At 39.1% G+C, this 23,406-nt stretch overlaps 1 protein-coding gene across 18 annotated transcripts in view; it reads right to left on the bottom strand.

The window, feature by feature from the left end:
- The window catches only part of ZNF827 (zinc finger protein 827), a 198,649-nt gene that overhangs the window by 38,370 nt on the left and 136,873 nt on the right, over positions 1-23,406 (bottom strand). For all 18 annotated transcript variants that reach the window (XR_010472373.1, XR_010472372.1, XR_010472375.1 and 15 more), the window contains 3 exons: positions 15,715-15,948; positions 2,687-2,935; positions 1,913-1,970 (listed from right to left, as the gene is read on the bottom strand). Coding sequence is in view for 14 of the 18 variants with exons in the window: in XM_065061919.1 (XP_064917991.1) it covers positions 1,913-1,970; positions 2,687-2,935; positions 15,715-15,948 (541 nt within the window). In the remaining 4 variants the exon portion in view is untranslated. The remainder of the gene's footprint in view (positions 1-1,912; positions 1,971-2,686; positions 2,936-15,714; positions 15,949-23,406) is intronic.

Here is a 23,406-nt window from a genome sequence, read left to right as displayed (position 1 = left end):
CTCTGCAGCTGTCAGCAAACTTAACAATTATGTCAGCAATCATAACAATTATGATCCAAATCCCTTCCTGTCATTAATCCAGATGAAGGCTAGTGAGCCAAACTGCAGCACTGCACGTTTTCTTAATGCAGCCTGAGCGCCTCTATCTTCCACTGGCTGCTCCATCACATTCTATTTTTGAGAAGGCGTCATACCCTTATCAGTGAAGACTTCCAGCTGTTTGTTTGGTTTTGGGTGGGGGTTTTTTGGCAAGGTCTTTCAAGTCAACCTGTTTGAACTCGTAGGATTTAGCAGACTGACTCACTTGCCTTTAAGAAGCTCTTCTCATTCATGTCTTCTTCTGTTGATAGATAGATAAGACAAGAAAAGCACCTGGAAGAATTGAACTAGGCATGCAGCATTTCATGCCCTGATGGGTAGTAGCCATTATTGGGATTTCTCAGTAAAACTCAGTGCAAATTTGACAACAGCCAACTGTGCTGCCCTCTTACAAGCTGGCAGTCAGAAGGGCAAGTTATCTTTGAACTGTCCTCAACCTTTCTACTTTGAATTATGTTTGATAGATCCAAAAGTAGCTCTGCATTCTCACACCAGTCCTGCCAGTAACCTTATGAGACACTCAAATCTATTTTCAACTGACTATTTGTCACCTCCTCCCTGCAATGCACTCTGGATAGTTAAAGTGTAGTCAGACAATACGTGCATTTATGCCTATATGTATCTCTCAGGCTTATACTTTTAAGGAGTCACAGGAAAGTTATGCAGGCTGCATATCCCACAAATTCCCAAACTAGCAAATACAGAAAGCATTCACAGTAGCCAGAAGTTAAATGCTCAATTTAATTATCTTTCAACCTGTAACATCCTTAATGTACATTTAGTGACCTGGTCGGTTTATTAAATTATTTATTTATTACACTTCCCATGAATGAATGAGATAGACCTAGGAATTTAAGAACAGTATATTTTAGAGATCTTTTCTTCTCCAACTGAAATGCTTTTCAATTTCAGTCCGGACAAAGTTGTCTTAGTTAGCAGGCACTGAACATTCTGGGAACCTCTGTAAAAGAGGCTGCAGGGGCACAGAAGGTCTTACTCTACCTTCGAAGGAACTCTTTGCTACTTCAGCGTGCTCAGTCTTCAATCCATCCACACTGATTAGGGAACCTTCAGGTAGGAAATAAATGTACCCTTGCCCCCAGGGCTAGGTGAGAGCTGAAGCAGGTATCAAAGATTTAAGTTTTGGACTTGGCAGCCAATTCTTGCCTACTCCTCACCATGAGCTCCTAAGTTTTTACCAGTTCTAGCTACCACTTATTACCCAAGAGCTTTGAATTTCCCATACAGACACCTCAGTTCGTTGCTCATGTGTATTTAAACAATTCATGGACTTGTTAGCAGCCAAAATACTGTGAAATGCATATTTCTTTAACAGCACATGCTACAATTGATTCATGTTTTTAATTCCTGTATAATCCCATTGGTTGTATTAATGTGACTGTAATATTTAACAAATGTTTCATTAGTATTGTTTTACAGTCTCTGACTTTTAAAGATTCATCTGCAGAAGACACTGAGATGATAAAGTACTCAATTGAAATTTATTCAAGAAATCCAAGTTTGACAGGGGACTGAATCAAAATCACCTCTTCTTACATCGACCTATGTCTTAAAATCCAGTTGTCAGCTTGTTCTTCCCTCAAGCACCTCATGTACTAGGCAGTTTCTTTTAAGTTTCAGGATTTTACAGAAAAAGAATAGAAAAATATTTCTTAAAATGATGTGTGAATACTTGATCAGAGGAGAAAGTCACTTTGGCCCATTTTGACACAAGCACATCTGAGTTCACTAGGCAAAATGAAGGAATGCCATTTACACTACAACTTTGCAGATAACAATGGACTGCGCTTACCTGGCTGTAGTTCTGATGGTGTTATCTTTATTGTGGTTGTGCTCTTTGCTCACCTTTTCTGCAGGGGAACATACATGATTTTTGTGGTTAGCATATATCATATTTCCCCTATCAGCTTTTGTACAGTAGAATTATTTTGATGCTTTCTGATAATAGCATAATCCAGAATAATTTACGGTAAATTGTTACAGCATGATTAGAGAACGGGGGCATCTTCCTTAAACTAACTCCCAACAAATTTTTTCAGCTTCATATTTCAGTGTTAGTGCTCTACGCAGAGTGTGCAATACAAGCATTCATTAAACACTGTGCTGAAATCATTGCCTTTATGGAATAGCTGAGATTTACCTTCTTTGTCAAGGTCAAGTGCTCTTTGTCAAGAGCACTGGACAGCAGAGCCCCAGGAGCACTGCATGCTGCAGCCACCGGCCACTTCTGCCAGTAACTGCCATCTATAAGTTCCCTGTACTCCAAGGCCTGGATCAACCAGCTGTCACAAATTATTTAATTAGCTTTCCAAAATACAGGAGTTGAACTCTGGCTTTTCCAATTCAGTTCAAATATTGTGAACTTGACCTGACTGTCACGGTGCACTAAAGCATATGCTAACTATGGGGGACATTTGGCAAGGCTTTTGAGTTTCAAATGTGAGGGTAGAAGGGCACTAACTCCTCTTATTTTTCAGCCTTAGCAATCTCACACTTTCATAGCACCTCAATGGTTACAGACAATCTCTTTTTGTTCTTTAAATTCTACTATTTCCAATGCTTTTACCTGATAACTGGAAGAGCAGCTCGGATGCCATCTTCACTGATATATCTTGGCTGAAGAGATTTCTGTCCGGGATCACACGACCTTCTGGTGCCTTCTGTATGTGTTCACTAATGTCTCGCCCTAGTAAAGTGCTGTAGCCAACATTTTGGCTGGGTTGGCTGGGTAACACTGAAGCCTGCGAATCATGAATGTCAACTTCCATTGGTTCTTCTTTTATCTTCACCATCTGGGTTTCCTTGTAACTCTCAGCTGCAAATATGTATTTAAAAAAATAAACAACTGCACAATTATTTAATTAGGTAACAATTTTTCAGAGTACTCAAAGCAGGAATCACAGTTCCAAAGTTATAATTTGTAAACTGAATCACTGCAAGCGGTAAGGGAAGCAAACAGCTGACTGCTACAGTATTCTTCTGGGGATTACAAATAGAAGCAGTCTCTTGAAAATAATTTTTCAAACTAGAGAGCAGAAAACAGTTGCATACTTATAAATAAGAGAGTTATAACACTTTCTGTGAACACTGTGTGATCACACTCCAGTTACTGAAGCTTTGCTTTTACTTATTAAATGAAGTTACAACTACACAGCAGCTCTCCAAAGGTGGGCACTGAAGACCTCTTACAAACTCTAAATTACTCTTTATCAGCAGAAGCACAGACAGTCAGAAGTATTGGTATGGGGGTAGGGGTGGGGGAGGAAAACTGATCTGCTTCTCTTCTGCTCTCTCTCTCTCTTTTATGGAGAATTCCAGACAACTATGTGAAGAACCAGTTTGGTAAACCTGTCCATGCTTTCAAGATGAGAGAAGTATTCTGGGGCCCGTGCTTTTCTAAAGCTTGATTTTGTGACAAGTTTAGATATTCCCTCATACATTACAAGATCCAATAACCTTAATGACCAGCTTCCATAAGCCCATACCTTTCCCTCCTTGCTTTCCTATGTGGTTTCTGAGGTCTAAGCAAACAAAACCATAGTCTAGAAGCCAATTTGTAGTTCACTTTCTACTCTTGAGATTCCTCGGGTGCTGCTGAATGCTCTAGTTTGACTGCAAGGTAAGTGATCATTTTTTCTTCAGAATAAAAGCTTTGAAATCTCAAAATCAAGGCTCTAAGTTAATTTGCCTACCACACACCACATACCTATAAAGCCCTTTCAATTCAGACTTTCTGCTGTGAATAGAGAAGCTGAAAACCTGTAGAATTTATTCTCAATTTAGTTTCAGAGACAGATGATGAGGTTTTTAAATGATCTTCATTCAGATTTCTCCTGAAAGGACACTGGTGTCACGGCTGAACTGCCCAACCAGGTGTTGGCTCTGCTGGCCGAACGCTGACCAGACATGCAGGAAACAGGCAGCCTAAGGCAGGCAATATGCCTGGGAGAATCAAGCAAATAAATTAATGCATGAGCACAGTTAAATACCAGAAGGCCACCCAGGTAAGAAATCATGCCAACAAAAAAATGTACATAGGGTTTATTATTTTGCCTAAACCTATACACGTACTTCAGCTACTAGCCAAGATACTGAAAACCTTAAGGAAAATCTGCTTCTGTTTACTCATGATTAACAAATGCCCTAAATTATTGCTTATGGAGCCTCCACAGCTGGAATCAAGGGAAAGGAAAGCGAGTTTGAATTGCTCAGACCTCATGAGCCAAGGGAGGAATAAGCAAACCCAGCACCCAGGGAAAGAGGTTGTGGTAGAGGGTAGGGACAGGCACACTGCAGAACACTGAGAGCTTAAATACTGAGTGGATTAGGACCTGAGAGATCAGCCTGGCCCTTGTCCCGGCTGGGGGGCGTGACCAGTTCTGTGACTGTGGACCAGCACATTAACTGGTACAGAGAGGGGCTGGCCATCCTGATAACATTCTGCACAAAAAGTTTCTTCACATGGAAGTTCTTTGTCATCTGTCAAATTCTACTACTTAGAAGACTCTGGTATTAAAAATAAATAAATGAGTACCAGTTCATATGAAAAAGCCCAAACACAAACAGTATTTTCTATTAACTTTAGGCCAGAGGGAAGAAAGGGCAGGGGAAGTCCACTAACTTCACTTGATAAATTAATCTCTTGCTGCTCTCTGTTCTTCTTATCCTTTCTAACTCACAAATGAATGTGTCAGCCTCACAGATTTTTATTCCAAGTATGAATGTTTCGAACACCACCAGGCTAGTTTTCACCACCAGTTTTCAGCTGTCCAAACAATGAATCTCAGAGGCACCAAAGCATGGTTTGGTCATCCCTGGCAACATCCTCAAGCCAGGCAACTGATTGGTGGCATCTTGTAGTCTCTAGCCAAAGATTAACAGAATCCCTTTAGCATGAAGACATACTCATTCTACATAAAATTAAACTGATGTGTGTCATCAAGTTCCTTTTCATTCCCCTAGTTTCTTCCTCTCCCAACATTCCTCTTGTTCTTAAGTGGAAAAAAAGTGTCTCTGATGCTTACAGGTCTTGAGGAAAGAAAAAAAAAAAAAATCAAAGCCAAGAGATAAAAGCCACCTGGATATGTTCCAGGAATGATTTACATGAGTGCTTTCAGCCTTTTCTTATGACATTTCTTGACCTTTAAAGGAAATGCATAAACATTGATAAAAATCTTTAGCATCTATGATCCACCAGATACATTTCAGACTTTGGAAATTTTTGTAGTGAATTCTCAACCGAAGACAAGTTAGAAATATCATATGATGTTGAAAAGTGCAAAAATAGCATGCTGTGCATTGAAAGTGAACACAGAACAGCAAATGAATGCATCAAGTAAGCCTGTCAATCAAAATCTCAGGTAACTCCGCAAACAAATGAGGTCTTCAGATGTCTGACAGACTGAGCTCTGCACCCAGCTGCCAAATTTAGGTGCAGAGTCAAGCTGACCTTTGTTGCTCCCCCTGCTTTTAAAATATTCTTTCTATTTCTGTTCCTGCTCCACACAGTTTAATTCCCTGTCCTGAAAATGCTTTTGAATCAAACTGATAGAACTCCAACTAAGGCAAGAGTCGAGCAATACCAGTGACCTTCTCTCCCTCATAATCAGCTAGCACTCAAATTGCCCTAACTAAGTTTACATATTTGATAATTTCCTTTGACCTTTATCTTCCCGGTTGCACCCTTTTGATCTGACAGAATGTCCCTGTCAAACGTGAATCCTGTCATACTCTGATTCCCAAAAGCAAACACACTGAAAACTAAAGGAGGGTCCCTATGATAATTTTACAAGAACTAATAAAAGGAAACACAGTCAGTCTGTCCCATGAGCAACAATCACAGGCATACAACCCAGCCGTGCTACAACTTGTGCTGCCGAAAGACTGTAACTAAGATTATGCCCATACCCATATCACCATACAGGCAGTCAAACTGTAACTTCTTGATGATTATTTTCCCTTCTGTACTACAGATAGTTCATTTGTGGAGTAAGGAGGTACCCCTTACTTCCATACTCAGGTATCACATGTGGTCATAGCGCAGCTAAAGTCTTCCAGCTACACTGGTATACAAGTAGACTGGGACACCAAAAGGTCTCTAATTAAAATGATGATAGCTTTAGCTTTTTTCCACTATTGCATTTCTCCTTGAGTAGATAGGCTACACTAAATAAACTGCAGTGTATCAGAATACAAAGTTAGTATCTGAGAGTCATTTTCTTCATGCCAGATTTCTATAAAAGTACAGGCATCTAATTCCTGGAAAAAAAATCATCAGGAGATAAAGACTCAAGTACCTCTAAAACATCCAGACCATGATATCCTAAACCATGATATTGAAAACTAACCTGGACAAAGCTCAGAACAACAGCACAGCAGTGAGCATTTAGTTCATCTTCTGCCAGATGAGCAATCACCTAATACAGCTTTTTGTGCTGTTAACTTTGTGATACAGAAACAGCTTAACAAAATATGAGAAAATTATTGCATGGATGTACTATCACCAAGCCACAGAGATGCTGTTTCTTCACAGAGCCATGTAACTTTTAATCAGCTGATCTATAAATCCTCAATGAACTTCATCCTGTCCACCTCGAGTGAGACAGTTTTCCACATCAGATATGAAAAATGCAGTAGTGGACAGGCTTGTTCCAGGAGGAGGTCATTTCTTCCATAGCCTTCAGGTTCTCTGGCATTCACAAGTGCAGGCCATTGCAAAATTGTGGCACTTACAAAAAACAACGAACAAAACCCAACCAACCAAAATACACATGGAACAACAGTGATGCTATCTAAAAGCTCAGGGTACAGCATTCATTCCTGAAGGCCTGATAGTGTCACCTCAAGAAGGTGCAGCAGTAAGACTGCCTCTCAAATTAACTCCTAGACAATGCCTCTCCACAACCTAGACAGAGATTGCCAAATTCTAGAGAGAATTTATTCAAGCTGCTTCTCTCACAAAGTTAAGACTACCACAATCCAGCATAACTTGTGCACAGTCAGCAACGTGCCCTCATGGCAACCAAAGGTCAACCATATTCTGGGCTGTATTAGCAAACCTGTAGCCATCAGGAAGAGGGAGAAGATTCTTTTTATGCTGCACTGATGAGATTGCCTTTAGAGTACTGTGCCCTTTTTGGGGCTCCCCAGTACAAGATGGACACTGACATCCCGGAGCGTGGTCAGCGGAAGGCTCCCAAGGTTGTTAGGGGGCTGCTGCAAGACATAAGAATGGCCAAGAGGACCGTGCTTGTTCAGCCTTAAGAAAAGAACACTAAGGGGACATTTTATTGCTGTCGACAACTCTCTAAGGTATAAAGGGAAGGTATAGAGAAGCTGAAGTCAGACTTCCCTCAGAAATGCACAGTGATAGTATAAGAGTCAACAGACAAGTTGGAACATGGGAAATTCTGTTTATGTATACAGAAAAAAATTTCACTGTCAGAGTGGTAAAATATTGGCACACACTGCTGAGAGAGACTGAGCTCTCCATCCTTGGACACATTCAAAACTTAACAAGATCCTCAGCAGCCTGGTCTTGTTGGATCTGCTCTGAGCAAGAGTTTGGATTAGATGAACCATGGAGGTACCCTCCAAACTAAATTATTCCATGAATCATCAGCACTACAACACATCAGCTGCAGGTTTATCTAGCAGAATTTTCAAAACCTCCATGCAAGCGAACGCTACAGCATCCTTGGGTAACACTTGTCCTACTGCTGCACTAGAAATTTTTCTTAATGTCCACTCTGAACCATCCGAGCTGTAGCTGGTAGCTGTTTCCCCTTGTTTTGCCATCTGCCACTACAGAGAAGAGTTTGACTCCACTGCTTTTCTAAGTCTCCTTCTAGTAGTTGCAGGCTGCGATTAGATCTGGCTTTAGTCTCCCATTTGCCGGACTGAACAGGCCCAGTTCCTTCAATACCTCCCTGTAGATCGTGAGCCCTAGACCCTTCATCCCGTCTGCTGCATTCTCTAGACCCTTTACTAATTCTCAACAGTCCTTTTGAACTGGGTAGTATTGGTACACTATTCTACATTCAGCACTCACCTATTCTAGAGGAGACATACTGCACATGCTCTTCTAATGCAGCATAGTCTGCTTTTCACTTTATTTGAAAGTCAAAGTCAAGTGCACAGATTTAATAAAAACCACAAGTCATACAGTAAATATTGCTTTTACTGACAGAATAGCTGTCCAATGACTTTTCATTGCTGAAATCAAATGAATCATTGTTCAATTATTCATGTGTCTTCCCACCATTTTAAACTTCATCTTGCAACTAAAATTCTAAGTTGCTCATATTTGCTGACGTGCCCATCAGCTTTACAAATCAACTTTATGAATCAACTTAGAAAAGAAAGCCTTTCCCATATGTCTCATAAATTGGACCCATGTACTAGTTTTCACAATCAAGCAGACAGGGGTAACTAGTGGGTCAACTTGTACCAACTTCAGAAGCTTTCAGTATGGAGAATCAGGCGTTTTGTTATGCTAATTGTTCTGATTTGCTAGAAGTAAACATGCCCTAAAACAGCTTAAATAAAACCTCAGAGGTAGGGAACAGTTGGCAAGCACTGAAGGTTCTGCTACAGAGATACAAGTAACATCTGACGTTCCCTGGGGCACTGTGCTCGATGCTTTATTTTGCTAGTATTTTTTTCAAACTGCTGGTTTAGATAAGACAATGTCAATGGGCCTTGAACCAACCTAACAGGATCCCACATTAAAACAACAACAATAAAAGATAAAATGGCTCTTATTTTTTAAAGTGGAAACTGAACTCCCATGTTATACAATTTTGCAACTACAGGCTTAGTTTCACAAAATCGCATGCTAACAAAAAGAAGGAGCAAATTAAAGCAATGTACTAATTTGAGCAGTGATACACATCTGCTTCTCCTTCCATCTCAATGGTAGGCTTACTGTGAGCACCTGAAAGACCCTACTTGCAGAACACAGCCAACCCCTCAAAACATAAATTAAAAAAAAATTGATAAAAAGTCTACATGTGCAGTGAACTGTTATTTTATAACATATTCCAGCATAAGTAAGTCTCCTAGTTCAAGAAAATTCTAGTCTAGCATTTCCGCAGCAAGCTGGACCTTTGCCTAGAGTGTGGCTCCAGTTCTCCTGCCTTAACAAGTTGACTCTCCAAAGGCAAAGGTCGCTGCAAGAGGCTCTTCCACAAATATGGTGCATCCACAAACCCCTGACACTTTGAAAAAAAGATCAACATACCCACATTCCATAACTTTGCGGCCACTCCCACCTGGCTGAATATCACCATGGAATAGCAGCAAACCAAAGCATCGAGGGCTTTGTTTAAACACTTTAGTAACAAATCCAAAATACAATAAAATAATCTACAACACCAAAAGAAGCACACCTGAACTACAGACATTATGATTTATTATTCCAAATTATGTAAGCTTTTAAATTAACATAGTTTTCATTAAATGTCAAGAGTACTCTGTCATGGAAAAAAGGAAGATTAATTGCAGTAACTTAAAGGTATAAGATAGCATCTACTGAACTAAAAGCTACATTCTGTTATAAGGTATTTGTTTTTCTGTGATTTTTTTTTTATTATTTTTTCAAGATCTATAGGGGAAAAAAAACCTTAAGACTTTTCAGACTTCCATACTCCCCACCCTGTACTTCTGTGAATTTGTAGAATTTTTTTCCATGATTTTCCTGCTTTTGGGTTTAGACAGTAACATTGTCATGAAAGATGGCAAACCTCACCAATAGGTAAGAATCCATCCCTAGTTGAATTCTTTTGGGATTATGTTATTCTGCAGATGTCATGGAAAAGCTTATTGAACTGAATGTATGTACCATGGCCTCATATGTACTTCATGTAGTACAGCATTAGCAGGAGTGTCTAAAAATCTTGAAAAAAATCTGGAGCCTACATGTTGCCATAATAGATCTAACTGTCTATAAAGCTTCTACCTTTTTCTACAGGGTTTCTGAAAGACAGACCCAATTGCTGTGAAACTGCAATTATAGTTTGGCTCCATCCTTTTGAAACACCCTGTATCTTGTAATTAAAATACAGCTGCACTCTAACCATTCACAATCATTTTCACATTTCTGTTGGTTAAAAACAAAAAAAGCCCCACAGCACAACCAAACGAAAACAATAACAACAAAAACACAAACAAACAAAATCACTTGGCTAGTAGCAGATTTTAATCTGGTGATGCAACTTGCCATCTCTCTAGCTCCCATCAAAACAAAGTCTTATTTTTGAGTCAGGTACTTCCCCGCTAACTTTTCTGAGCTTTTAGAGGAGCACCTGCTGCTGCCCAGAGCTTTCTAATGAGCTATTTAGAGACCAAGGAACAAAAGACTCGCTAGTGTTTTCACTCCTCTGCCCATTACCAAGGCTGTCTGCGCAGGGATGAAAGCACTCGACAGCTCCCCTGCAATCTGGGTGCAAAGACTCTTCCCAGGGCCTGACAGCAGCAGAAACAGCAGCCTTGCTCCATTCCTGCGCTTCCCAGAACAAGCCATGAAGTTATGAAAATGAAATATACGGAAAGGCTAGTTTGTCTGCCCCCCACCTCACCCAAAGATGTACTAATGGACTTTTTCTTCACCATAGTAGCCATAAACCAGAAGACTGCCAATGCAACCCACTAAACCTGGAAAGACTTTGTCACTCCTAAATAGAATGGCTTATCAGCCATGGACATGTTTTTGTTGTCCAGTCACGCTGCTGATGACAGCCAAGCATAAAGTCACCCGAGCCTTAAAATGAGGTAACTGACAGCAGCTGTCTGGCCACAAACACACAGATAGCACTCCCAGTCAGCAAACTTTGATATTATTATTTAGTTCCTCTCGAAGTCTATACTCTTGTGACTGGACTGATTTTGGTACCAGCTAATTTAAAGCCTTCTCAGATGGTCCTTTACCTCACTGTGCCCTAATGCACAATGTGCCATTTCTGGAATGGGAGTAGCATCGAGGCATTCTGAACTTAATCTTATGTTATAATTGTACTACCATTCTTTTTTTTTTTTCTTTCTCTTTCTCTTTTTAAATAGAAGTTCTAATGCATGTCATTTCAGTTAAATGTAAGATATAGCATAAAAAAAAAATCACCCACAAGGCACAAAATAGGAAATCAGCATAAATGTTTTCAAGTGGATAAAGACTTAAACAAAAAAAAAAACCAACACCAAAACCAACCAATGAACCATCAAACAAACAAAAGCCAACACCAACCCCAAACCTCCACAATAACCAGTTGTGCTGGAAGAGGAATTGTCATATAATTAGGCAATAATAAACAGAATTGATTAAGAATGCTTTTGGAATCAATTGTGCGTAACATTTTACTTCACAACCTTGGCATAAAAAGTAAGTATGCATGAATTGCATCTGCTGATAACCCTAAATTGTGACACTGTAACCCTAAATTGTGGGGAATCGGTGTATTACAAGAAGCACTATGTGACCCAAGGACTAAAGTACAAGAAATCCAAAAGGAACTGAATAGTACAAAGGTCATGGATTTGTTAGTGATAACAAGGATATCTGCAATACATGGGGAATTGATCCACTGAAAACAAAAAAAAAAGAGGAGGAAAACGACCTCAGTTACTACTGAAATGCAAAATTACTACCTTTCACAAATATAGCTGGAGTAAAGACGAATGTGATTCAGACAAGACTTCTAGGAAAGATGGGGACATGCTAATGTCATAGTTCAAGGCATCAGGGTAAAATATTGCTTATAAAATGCTAGTACCTGGAATAGATTTTGTACACCTCCAGCTATGCATTCATTTTTGGACGAGAAGGCAAAACACTATGTGCTTCTGACAGATAATACATGCTCAAAACATATCAGCAGCATGACTGTTTCAACAGAAAATGAATTTTTAGACTCAAACATCAGCATGTAAATGCAAACATTTATTTTAAATTTCAGTCTTCTCTGAAACCTACCTTAGAATTTACAAGACTGAGTGTATAAAACTGACCAGGCATCAGTGGCTACACCACTTAGATAAACATTCTGAGAATTAAATTAGCTTTTCCATGAAGGAGAACTGGTAATAATGTAGAAAACTTATTCAGGTGCATTTGAAATACATTGCTTCCATTTTTAATAAGTGATTTTGTGCAACATTTCATAGGAATTTAAATTCTTGCAGGAATGGCACCCTTCCAAAAAGAGATGAGAGTGATTCGCCACTCCACTATCTCCTCAAATCAATTTGCTTACCCTTGGATCTAGACTCAGTCAAGACTTAGTAATGGACAGAATCCACAGCTCACCCTTTTTAGCATCTGTATAAATCACGGTAGTCATTTTATGTTTTTCTGTAAAATGTAGTTTGAAGGTCTACACTGAGTCTCAAACTTTGGTTGTTAACCCCCAAAGACCATTTCTCCCAAATGGGTGTTCCATTCATTTCTAATAGCAGAGCAGTTGTTAGGAACTTTTGCTTTGACTATCTGGATAGAAGTCAGTTCTGCCCAGACATGCCCAAGAGACTTCAGCCTTCTTAGCTTGAATAATCTTTTGGAAGAAGTATAACTAAGTATCAAGCGACTAGGTATCAAGTTTGTGAACTGTGAGGCAGAAGATCTGAATCCAAGTGGAACACAGTGGAGAAAAAAAATGGTATAAAATGGCACATCATATCCAGATGAGGTCCAACTCCACCAAAGTATTATAATATGCAGGGTAAGGGCCTGACCTCAAACACAGCTTGTGTGCTGCTAGAACCAGGCAAGTGTCCCAACAGCTTTTTAGCTTCACGAGAAAAGAGAGAACCTTGTGTAGCAGAACTAAAATAGAGAGTTGCGTGTGTGATTTTCTCTTGTTTCTGTACATCTACCTCTGCAATGACAACTACTAAATGTTCTGTTAATGTACTACTACAGTAAGATATGTTCTTCCTAGCTTTAGAGCAGTTCAGAGTAGTTCCTGAGTGGCTGACAAGTCCCTCCATTGTAAGGGCTGGTGATTTGCAGTAGGTCTCTCTTACAGTCTGAGCCAGCCCAAACTGGGCTCTCAAGCTGGAAAGGCCTCCCACCACACTGCACAAGCTCAGCTAAGACCTAGTAACACAGCATCTCCAGGTGGGAAAAGAGATTTCCCACTGAAAAATAGAAACCAGCATATCCTTCACACGAAAGGTACACAGCAAGGTATGTGCCTAAATCCCAAGAGGCTCCCACGACACTGCAACAACTGGCAATATCATTGCTCAGGGGTAACAGAAGCATATATGTCAGAAATGCAGAAAGCAAAGTACTATTATGTTGGAAGTCCCTTGCTGAATGTGTATGTAGTGCAGTTTTTGGTAATCAGCAGTACACAAAAGAAAGTGAAAATAACAAGGCAAAGATGTAACCCATTCAGACTTTACCAAGAATATATAGAGTCCAGAAGGACCTGACTTAAACTCAATTATATAAAATGTAATAAGGGCACTTGACTGAAGATTTCTCAAAGACAGCAGAACATCCAGACATATGCATCCCTCTCCTCTATTTTTTTTTCTCCCTCTCCTTCCAGTATCAAGAAGTGACTTCATTGTTTAAGTTCTAAAGAGCTGCAACAACAAAACAAAACAAAATGAAAAAGTGCAGAATTGCTTAAAGTAAGCTGGGAAGTCAATATTGATCTCAGAATATTCTACCAGACAAAGTAAACATTAAAACAAAACAAAACAACAACAACCAAAAAACCCACCAAAAAACTAAAGAGGCTGTTGATCTTAGATATTCCTCTTCTATTTGTCCTACATAAAACTGCATCTTAGTGCTTTCCTCCTTTATAGTTTCTGCCTTGGATGGCAATTCAAAAAAGCACGAGTTGAAAACAGAGTATGTGATAAACTTGATACCACCCCACCCACTGGCTGATTCAGGAATACCAACTGCAGCAATCCTGACTGAGTAAATCCCAGAGGAATTCTTTACCTTCCAATCTACGGATTAACCAAAAAGACTCCTATCAACACAAACTGCTCAGTCGTAAGAGATAATAAGAAAAATGTTGAACTAACATATTTCTTACTACAACCTTTAAAGACAGGGAGTTCCCAGCAGCAGTGACTGAAGATTTGACCAAGATCTTGTACATGGCACATTTCACCCATATAAACAGGCATTGAAGGCACAAATGTAAGTCTGTAATAAAACTATTTAAACACAGCCTGCTACTGCTGAATTCAAGACTCACAATCAAGAACCCTAGCGTCTCTGAAACACTTGAGAAATCATTAAGTTACAGAGCTCTTTCTTTATGAAAACAGTTATATAAGTTTATACAGACCAAGAAAAATAAAGTCACGGGTTAACCTTCATTAGGCTGTAAAGTTCTTTTACTAGAACACCACACTCCAATAACCAAATGTTTGGTATTTGGGAGTCTATGAAAAACTGGAAACGTCTGCTCTGATCAACTTTTGCAGCTGGGAAGCACTTCTTGCACCATCAACACAGAGGCTTGCAAATCAATTGTTCAAATTCTGCCGCAAATTAAAGCATGCAGGTATGAACAGGAGTGAATTAATTACATGCTAGAATTTATGGGAGAGATCCTAGTGAGTTAGAGTTTTTCAGGTATAAATTTGAGCTCAAATTCAATGTTGACAGTATCGAATCAAGCCGAATAATTTCAGATAGGTTTGGCAGGGATCTCAGAAGTTACTAAATTCGTAAGCATTTCCACTGGCACCTCTTGTGTGACTTTGGCATCCTTAAAATGTAAGTCTTGTCCAGTTTTGGAGAAGTCTTAAAAGCTAACTGATTGAGCTTATGTGTGGAAGTATGAGACCCAGCCTCCCAGACTGACTTTCATGTCTCAGTTCTAAAAACTGAAGTCTACTAGACATTCAAGGCCTTTTCATCATTCACTTAAAAACCAGTTCCCAGCAGGGAGAATTCAACCCTTTTCCCCCAAAGTTAAACCTTGATTCTGACAGTCTGAGAAACCATCATTAGCAGAACATACATTGTTGTTTTACTCCCTCCAGCTGTAACAGTATGTATGTGTATATGCATAAATACTGTCCAATTGTCCAGCAGAAGGATGTATCACTAAGGCAATGTAGGCAAGTTCAAGTGGTCTTCCTAACAGCAGAAAGCTGGCTCAGTTTACATCATCTTTCTAACAGCGTATTGTATAATTTTGAGTAAAATATATTGTCAGGAAAAATAAAAGGCTTTAAAAGTCATTATTTATAAAGCTATATCAAATATAGTTTAGTGCAAACACACTTTCTTGTGATGTTGATGAAGTGACACATGGGAATACATTGGTATTAACATGTTTTGGTAGATTTTGAAAATGCCACTACCTAAAAGCTTTAAGGCGTCATGTCCTTTCACTTATCCCATAGTCGTTAATTTGAAGACCAGAGCACAGGTAATTAAATACTATAGCGACAGACCAAGCTTAGAGGTCTTATATATATATGAAACTGTGTGGACAGACATTTTTAATTGTTTCTTCACTTGCTACTAAAGCTAAACATTCCTTCTGCAAGGTAACCCTGCTAGCATACATGAAAAAAAAAGAAATCAAGAAGTTGAATATTATTAAATTAAATATCTACCTGAGAGTTTCATGAGGAGTTCAGATGCTGCCTTGACTGACATGTCCTGCCTCATCACATTTGTCTGTGCTTCCTGTGACTTGAGTTTCTCCTCAGGGATGTTTGGAGCTGAGGCTTCGGATTCCTGGCTGAACACGTAGCTGGACTGAGACAAGGCTGAACCTGCAGCTTCCTCATCCTTCGGCTCATCTTTCACTTTAAATTTAGGAGTCAAAGGCTCTTTTTGATTTGCAGCTGTCAAGAGAAGAACCAACACTTAATGACATATGTAATTTATAATCATAGAGCAGCTAGTAGCAGGAAGAAGCCATAACCTAAGAAATGCTACAGTAGGTACTGGAAGCGAGCAAGGCAAACGGTATTCGAAGATGCTTCAGGAGATAAACATCTGCATCTTGTATACAAACGCACAGTTTTGAATCACAAAACCTGCATGTACCAGAGCTCTAGAAAACATCCTTCTCCTCTTTTTTGACCCTACTCCTCCTACAAGCACTCCCCTGGTCATTGGTTTGTATAGTTTTTATAGGTTTGATGGAAGTTTAAAATATCATTTCACATAAGGGCAAATTTGGCAAAGCTCACAGGTACTACATATTGAGTTCTTAGAGCATGGAAAAGAGGCAAGAGATGAAGAGCAGAAAGACAGGAAACCTAAGAGCAGCATAAAAAGAAAAGAACTGCAAATTCTTAGGTCCTAGAAGTCGGTATTGGTTAAGATGGAGAATAGCGGGACTTTCAAGACAGCTCTGCACTAGGAGATGCTATCACAGTACTGTTCCAAGTTCTAAATCCGTAAAAAAAGGTAAAAGAACAAGTTTAAAATAATATTTTCAAATACTCCATATGTAAGCAGCTGCACAGCATCAGAGAAGAGTACAGAGACCTTGGGGCTGCTTATAATCTACGCACTGAACAATGTTGTTCTTGAATAGTCTTTCCAATACCACTGGACAGGGACAGATTCTTTGCATTGCATTTGGTTGAAGGGACAAAACCAAGAACTCCTCTTAAGCAACACCTCTAAACCCAGGCAATATAAATTCACTGGCAGACTGCACAACAAATAGGAGACTAAAGATTTTGCAGTGTTTGTCAGCAGTTTTTCTTATAATTCTTTATTTTTGACTATGAAGAGATACTTCCTTTCCTATCTCTGTTAGTGGCTTTTTCTTGTTCAAATTTTCACTTCAAACTCCCAGTAACACAGAGCAGATGACTTGTTCAGTGCCCCAAACTTTGATGAGTTTACATCTTTCTCACCTCTCTAAACCTCTGTCTCTGCAAATACTGAAGAAAGAGCATCATCCCCATTTCGTTATCTTTCTAAGCTTTCTCACCATTTACCTCGCTACCTTTCTTTTCTCTGCCACTTATCTTCCTCCTTCCACATGACAATCCCATGCCGACCCTCAGGACTCTTGCAGATGAGCTCTGTCAAATCTCACTGGGACCACGTAAGAAAGATGAACCCCACCACCCCTTTCACAAGCTGCACCAGGGCATTAGAAGCCAACATGCATTGCCTGCTGCAGAGAGCTGTTTGTTTTACAAACCCATTACGCAAGCAGGAGAAGCTGAGGAACTGGCATATCACAGGAATGGTGACATCCGGCTGAAGGGGCAGGGTACTAACAGGTCAAATCAACCCAACAAACTCTGGCAATATTCACGTGCTGAAGCCTTTCATCTACTTTTTCTACACTTCACTGCTTCTTACCTACTCTCCAGCTCCTCATGTCTTATTTCCTCAGATACTTTCCTTCTCAGCAGTTCCCCCAAAATCTGACTCCTAGAACATCTGAACCCCTGCATCCCACTGTGAAATGCTCACCATCTCCCAGAGTCCTCAACCCTAAAATATGGGGCACAATTACCACCGATATCTCAAACAGATATTTCCATTTGCTACTTTGAGCTTCATTCATTTTCACACAGTCAATTGTTTTGCAGTTTTCTTTAAGTTTGTCTGTTTGGTTTTTAAAGCTATTATACTACATTACCCTGAAATACAACACATATATTTTCAGTTTATATTCCAGGGTTGTCTGATTCAGCTTTGGATTATCTGTATTTTTCTTTCTTTCTTACTGGTGGGCAAGCCATTACCAAAGAACAAGATTAAAGGAACTGGTATAAACTGCATACACATAAGGAGCTACATACGCACTGGTGCTATTCACTACTCAGAAATTAAATTAGCTTATATGTGTAGTTTTTAATATGATCTATAAGCACTTTTACGAGTATTAGAAATTGCTTTTTCTTTTTTAAAAAAGAGCAGAAGAAGAAATACGAACCAATAAGGTATGCTTTAACTCATCAAAATACAGGTTAAGGCTCTCAAATCAATCTTAACTTTTAGCAAGGTACTTACCAAAAAAATAAAATTAAAAATAATAATAAAAAAATCCATCTATCTTCTTTATCCAGGCCTACATCTTTCTAGCTCAGGTTATTCTGGGGTTGGAGGTGGGGTGATGAATGGTCACCCAAACAACAAAAGACCCAAGCCTACTATGCCGCACTATGTTCTGCATTTCTTCTCTTTGAAAACATGCCACTCTAGCTGCTACTGATATGAAAAATACCTCCACCAGGAGCTGAGTGCAACTGATAGGGAAAGAATCTGGAGAACTAAATATTTTGAATTTTTTCGTTTCAATAAGGTATTAATTCAAATTTTCCCAGAAAATAAAAGAAACTTGAGTCTGAGTGAAGAGGTAGACCCACTGAGAACAATCATTAACCTGTGAAGCCAGCTGTGTTTGCACCCATGAACCAGGGCAGAAAATGAACAAGTAGGGGAAGCCCTACAGACCAGGTCAGCTTACACTTTTACCATTTAAAATACAGATGTGATATTAATCTCACTTACACAGATTAGTGTAAGTTTGCAACCATACACTATGGTCCATTATTAACACCAGGTTAAGATCAAGTAAAAACATCTACACACAAGTAGAACAACTGTAACAGAATTAATATACCATCACAGCCTTAAACTAGGAGCTTTTTTCAGAGTCAGGCACTATTGTGGCAGGTGCCTTATGGATTCCCCTATCACAAGAAGGGGGCACTTTTGGAAGTAATTAGAATTTATTAAACCCTCTTATTGCAAAGCCAAAACTCAGTTGACAACTTGACCCAAACCAAGGGTAGGTGTCAAGTGGTATCTCTATGCTCTTTATCCCAAAACTAAAATCAGACAATTCACCCCAAAATTCACCCCAAAATTCACCCCAAAACTAAAATCAGACAACTATTGGGTTGGTTTCAATGAAAAAGTTTCAATCAATGGGGCTTTTACTCTATCTTGAAATATACTAAAGTAGATTCCTATGCAAAGGAAGCCTAAATAGAATGACAAATAAAAAAAAGGAAGAGGTTAGCCAGTCTATCAGATCCATACACTAAAACTACAGGGAAGGGGAGGAAAAACAAACAAACAAAACACCCACATAAAAATCCCCCCCCAAACCAACTAAAATCCTCATCACCCTTGCTTCTGTCCCATCTTGGATCTACAATTATGGGCAGAATTGCTAACACATGGGAAATAGTAACTATGATGCATTCACTACTCATATTAGGGAGAACAATAAACAGATGTAAGGAAAGTCACTGAAAGCAAGAGAAATAAAAGTTGACTGAGACCAGTTTCTAAACCACCTTCTGATTAAAAATATTTTAAAACTCAGAACTAGACAAAGATTAAAAATATTATATTGAAGTCTATTAAAGCATATTTGAACTAAAAAAATTATTACTCCCCAAAAGGAGTAACATCTTCTATCTACATACAAAAATAGATACACATACATATACTTAATTTGTATTTAACTTACATTCATCCTACACTGCCGTGAGAACAGACTGAAGGATGTGTTGCCTGCAGACTACATGCAAAAACCCCAGCAATTTAATTTTGAAGTACATAGCAAGGAGAGGAAAAAGAAAATAAAAAACAACCAAACCAAACCAACCCACCCAAAACCAAACCAAAACAAAAATACCCACAAAAATCCCACAAAAACAACAACAAAAAAAACCCCAAACCAAACCACACTCAGCAAATGCAAACAACTGGCAGTAGACTCTCAAGCATGGTTGATAATTCTCCATTCATTCCACATCCGGAAAAAAATAGATCACAGAAGATTCCAAAGTGCTTAATTTTATCTTCCTGGAAAATGGGATCATTTAATCCATTTGGCAAAAGTAGATGATGAAAGTTATAACACTTTCCTTAAACTGCCAAATGCCACAAGAAAAGCTTTGGGCACCTGTTTCTAGTCTGAAACACTTTCACAGAAGCTGCTAACTGCATCAGTCCATTTTGGAGGATTTCTAAATGCTCAGAATATATATAATTGAAAGAGGTAAAATGAGTTGATTACTTCAAGCCAAGTTCAACGTCATAAGTCACAATCAGCAAGGAGTTGGTCATCGTTCCATCTGTCTGAGCAAAGAACATGAGAAAGAAGAGAATCCACAACAAAAAAAAATATTGCCACAAAAGAGGAGGCCACAAGAAAAAGAACCTACAGAGTCTGGGTCAAAAGGAGTTGTAATGAAAATCTCTAACACCACAGGACACTGCTGCACCATCATATTATTATATTTTACAAGTGATGTCCGACTAGAGGTACAAAGAGGAGAAAGGGTAGGCTGGTCATGGCTAAAGGAGAAGGGGAAAGTGAGGACACATTGCAAAAGGCATTGCAAATTGAACTGGTATCCTTGATACTTTGCTGAAAACCGTTATTTGTGATTCTCCACTGAACAACCGCAGCAAGAGAACCATGGTATGACTTCTACCTGAGGAAAAAAGGACAGTGTTTTATCCAGGTCCTGCTGGAGCCAGACCATCTGAATGACATGGGGAGCCTTCCCTTCTAGGTGTTAAGTTGTGAGCTCTGGCAGTTAAAAGAAACCAAGGATCTTTGACAAATCAGTTCCGCAGTATTTGGAAGATGCATTTCCCCGACACTGGGCACCATCGTCCTGAAGGCAGCTGTGGCCAATAAAGGGCATGACTTGAGTCTTCTGCTGTTTTTGCTCTAGTAATTGAAATGTGCAGGTAGGTGTTGGCATTCTGCATGGAGACTGTGGCTTATATTTGATGACACTCAAGAACTGAGTAAGGGGTACAAACACTGCAGAAGAGGCAACCGGTTAGCTAACTGCTTTGCAAGAAAAATCTGTGCAGTTGGAACCTGTTGGACAATCTCCAGACTAAAATCCAATTGGGCTGATAAATTATAATATGTTAAATTTATTAAACACAGAGGCTGTCTACATAGTAAGTGGCCCAAAAGGAAAACACTGTTCTTCTGGCAGGACAACCTAGCTGGTCTCATTTCTTTTTAGTGCTTTCTGCCCTGGAGCACTAACCTGACCCAGGGCACCTCATGTCACCTAACCCTCCTGGGAGTGCAAACTCAATGACATCTCGCTTCCAAGGCCTTCTACTCTGTTCTCAGCCAAATAAACTAACCTACAGGGCTCCAAGGAAGTGGATGGGAACTATCAATGAAAAAACTACTTATGACTCAAAGGTGCTCTGCATCAAAACATACTTTCATTTTTTTAATTAAAGCAGTGGAGGGTAGAATCATGAGAAGTACGATGATGCCAAGACCTTCCATCTCTCAGCTTCCAGGGACCACTTAAAATATGAGGTCTTCCAAATCATCTTGCTTAAGTATGTTAAAAATGTGTAAACAGAGGTTAAGAAAAGGTCAGCTAATTACCCTGATCTCCTCTACATCTGCTTTGCATTTAAGGAGCTATAGTTAAGCAAAATGAGACAGCACTGGAGAATGACCAGTCCTGTTATGGTCCTCTCTAAATTTTACAATGTTCTAGGTCCAAGTGAAATGGAAGAGTTAGCCAAATTGCTAAGGCACCTGGAGTACAACACATCCCCCCACGCTCCAAGATGTGCGTTACACAATGCCTTCAATTCCCATTTTGGATAAAAGTGACAGAAGGCTCAAGAGTTAGGACTTCTGCCCAGAGTAGTGCTGTAATCAGGGAAGCAAAAGAGTCATCAGGCTAGGCTAGTCTTACACTCCCAAGTATTACAGTTTGTGTAGATATTAAAACTAAATTGTAAGCACAGAGCTGGTCCCGAATCATATTAATGTCTTCTTTTAAGTTGTATTGGGCTGAGTACACGAAAAAACAGTTTGTTATCCTGCATTTTCAATGACTGCATTAGAACAGAGTCTACATTGCTTTATCTTGCTAAATTCTACATATTCTTTCAAGTTATGAAATGTGATGGGTATGATTTTAAGAACGGTGGGAAATTCTTGCACGTTATACTAGCAATTGCTGGAAAGAGATCATAAGGGTGAGTGATGTATCAGTGGCAAAGATTAGTATACGCTTTTTATTTGCCCAAGTTTTAATTAGCCATGCTTTTGCCCTTTTCCAGTTTTATTTGAAATTAGACATCTATAAGGAAATTATGAAAATGTGACTCTGGAGAGACACTTCAAAGAGAGAACTTGATGACATCAGGAGTATTTACACTGACAGCAGCATTATGGAATTCCCAGTATTTTTAAATTAAGGATATGGATCAATAATTGCCAGTCCTGCGCACTTACATATTCTAATTGAAATTTTACATTTTGGCATAACCTATGCATCCTAAATATAGGCAGCATGGTCTTTGCTTTGGAACTTGCTACACAAATACATCAATTATGACAATTTAATTGAATATGCTTTTATTATATTAAAAATAGCTGTCAGAATAGTTCAAACTAGCCACTTCAGTACTGTCAATGGCAAATGCTGCAATATTTCAAATTACTTGTGTTACCTTTAAGGACTGCAGTAATTTTCAAGAGCCAAACAGAACAAATAAGCTAAGTGACTACTTAGCTTATCCACTAATATTTGTATGTAGCTGTCTGATGATTCACTGTTTCATTATTCCATTAATGGAACCAGCTACAAAACATGACTGCAATGTCCAAGTAATCTGGACAGTCAAAATTCCATGGTGGTATTATTTTCCAAAATAAAGATTTGACTCCTCACGTTCTAGTGACATCAGATGTGACTTAAACTGTGAGAAACCATCGTTTGTAATTTGTTTAACATAGCCAGCCCCAAACTCTCCACGTTATCACTCCTTCCCCCTTTCTATATTAAAGATTTGCCATGTGAGTAACTTGGGGAACATAAAAGAACTGCAGAAGTTGGACATACTTGATAATATACACCATCACAAGATTGAAGGGACAAGCTTTCTAGAGTAATGCACTTGATGAACGCAGAGCATGGGGGGAACAAAGCCAGGAATGAAGTATGCTTTACAATTACTGTTTCCACACAGAATTCCTTTGAGATCAATAGCGCAAGAATCCCATTCATTTTGATGGGATTCATTTATTTTCGAATGTTATAAAAAGTAACATCAGCACATAACACAGGCAACAGTAATAACTTCACTAGAGTATGCTGGCCATTGTAATTTGGATCAGTGTGAAAGCCGGTTTTTATTACAAAAGAAAGCAAGCCTGGGAAGTGGGTGGAAGGACATCAGTATTTAACGAGATGTGTTACACAATGTCCACCACTGAAACTTTTGAAATAAGAAAAGCAAATATTCTGTAGATAAAGATATCAATGCAGTTATAAAGTTTCAATGTGGAATTAAGGGACTCAGGA

Source organism: Columba livia, chromosome 4, assembly GCF_036013475.1.
Source record: "Columba livia isolate bColLiv1 breed racing homer chromosome 4, bColLiv1.pat.W.v2, whole genome shotgun sequence".
NCBI lineage: Eukaryota > Metazoa > Chordata > Aves > Columbiformes > Columbidae > Columba > Columba livia.
The sequence above is the reverse complement of the archived record's forward strand: the minus strand, read 5'-3'. Positions and strand labels throughout refer to the sequence as shown.